At 60.9% G+C, this 1930-nt stretch overlaps 1 protein-coding gene across 1 annotated transcript in view; it reads left to right on the top strand.

Moving 5' to 3' along the window:
* The window catches only part of TAF1C (TATA-box binding protein associated factor, RNA polymerase I subunit C), a 6375-nt gene extending 4935 nt beyond the window's left edge, over positions 1–1440 (top strand). The window contains 1 exon segment of the mRNA XM_021712108.1: positions 11–1440. Within this exon segment, the coding sequence (XP_021567783.1) occupies positions 11–919 (909 nt within the window). The 3' untranslated portion in view covers positions 920–1440.
* The last annotated feature ends 490 nt before the right edge of the window (positions 1441–1930 follow it).

The raw sequence follows: 1930 nt of genomic DNA, 5'->3' as shown, positions 1-1930 counted from the left end.
CCGCCCCCAGGCCGAGGACAGCCTCTGCAGAGACCCTGGGCCCCCTGGCAGCCCTGGGCCTGACTGCCATGCTCTCATGGCCTCCTGGACCCTCCAGGATACTGCTTGCTGCAGCCAGTGGCTGAAAGCCCTGCTGGAGGTGCCCCCAGCTCCTCCTGTGTGGGCTGCCCCCACCTTTTCCCACCGCCACCAGCTGCCCCGTGTGGAGCTACGGGAGGCCGCGGGGAGCCTGCCAGAGCAGCTGCGGGCGGCCATGGCCGGCGAGCAGCTCCTGCTGCAGAGGGACCTGGGCTTGCTCCCCGCGGCAGAGCCACCCCCCGCGCCAGAGTCGGGCCCTGAGGACGAGCTCAGTGAGCGTCTGGAGGAGGCCTGGGAAGGCCGCGGGGCCGCCTGGTGGGAAAGGAGGCAGGGCAGGGCCTCAGGATCCAGGAAGCGGCCCAAGAGGCCCAAGCGCCGGACACAGCTGTCCAGTACCTTCTCCTCACTCAGTGGCTGTTTGGACCCCTCAGATGCCGCCAGCCCCCCTCACAGCCCAGACCGGCTGTCGGCTAAGGCCAGGCCTCGGCCCCCAGCAACACCACCCTCCCAGGAATTGACTCCAGATGTGTGGGCCCAGGACGTTCCCTCAGAGCGGCGGCAGACCCTCCGGGACTACGTGGCTAAGCTGCCACTCCAGAAGGACATCCCAGGACACACCTCCACACCTCCTTCCCAGGCCTCCAGCATCCAGGCCAGAGCCTCCCAGCAGCAGACCCTCCAGGACTCTGGAGCCAGTCTGCCACTTCGAAGGGATACCCCAGGACGCACCATCACACCCCCCTCCCAAGCCTCCAGTCTCCGGGTCACCCGCTCCTGGCAGCACAGGCCTGTCCTCTCTGGCTCTCAGCCTCACCGGAAGAAACCTCGCATGGGCTTCTGAGGGCATAGCGCAGGTGGTCCCCAGCCCAGAGAGCCCCTCAGCCTCCATCTTGCACCAGCCATGCCTCCCACGGTGGAAATAGAGTGGGTGTTCAGGTGCAGAGCGTCGCACCTCCTGAGGGCCGCCATGATTACAGGCTAGGCTGAAGGAATAGATGAGATAGCCATTCCTCTTGTGTTTTTTTTTTGCCTAAGGATTACTCCAGAAGGCAGGCAGGAGAGGTGTGGTGGCCTGTCTTGGGGCAGTGCTGGAGTCCCTCTAGGAGCTGGTGTGTCTGTGCTAGGGACTGCTGTGCCTTAGCGGGGAGTTTTGGGAAGCCACCTGGTCCTTGTGCCTCCTTGTCCTCATGTGCCTCGGGGGCAGCACTGGCTCCTGTCGCGTCTGGCAGGCAGAGCAGTGGCTGCTGGCAGCTGTTTGGGGTTCGTTGGTGTTCGTTGGTTCCCTATGATCTGATGCTGTGTGGAGGGAGATGCTTTGCACCTGGGCTCAGGGACTGAATAAACTTGGCAGCTCAACATGAACTGGGAAAGTGCATTTTTAGATTGGTTGGCGTCCCAGTATGTAGCTTTTGATGCCAAATTCTTAAGTCCCACTTCCTCTGAGTTCTCAAGCTCCAGTGGGGAAGATGCCCACTTGGAATCTTCCAAGAGATGGGATCTGATCTAGGTTTCTGACTGCGCAAAGAGAAATGGTGTTTTCTCAGGGTGGCTGATGAAAGGAATGTGTGTGACTCAAGTGTTAGGTGGTCCATGTGGATGTGTGTTTATCATGCTCAAACGAGACATTTACAGTTACACCATTTATATGAGAAATAATCAGGAAGCTGTGCCGTCCATGCACATGGCCAAGGAGGTGGGGGGGTAAGCTGGGCCATGGGACGTGTCATGGTGCAGGCCCTGGGGTGGGCTCTAGGTCACTGTGGCACTTTGGAAGGAAGGGGAGCAAGCTGAGGGGTCACCTGTGCTCGCTCCATCACTGTGACCTCAGGGCTGGAGGGGGTCACCTTAGGGT

Source organism: Carlito syrichta, unplaced genomic scaffold (genome assembly GCF_000164805.1).
Source record: "Carlito syrichta isolate Samal-C Ts95f unplaced genomic scaffold, Tarsius_syrichta-2.0.1 Scaffold303074, whole genome shotgun sequence".
Taxonomy (NCBI): Eukaryota; Metazoa; Chordata; class Mammalia; order Primates; family Tarsiidae; genus Carlito; species Carlito syrichta.
The sequence above is the reverse complement of the archived record's forward strand: the minus strand, read 5'-3'. Positions and strand labels throughout refer to the sequence as shown.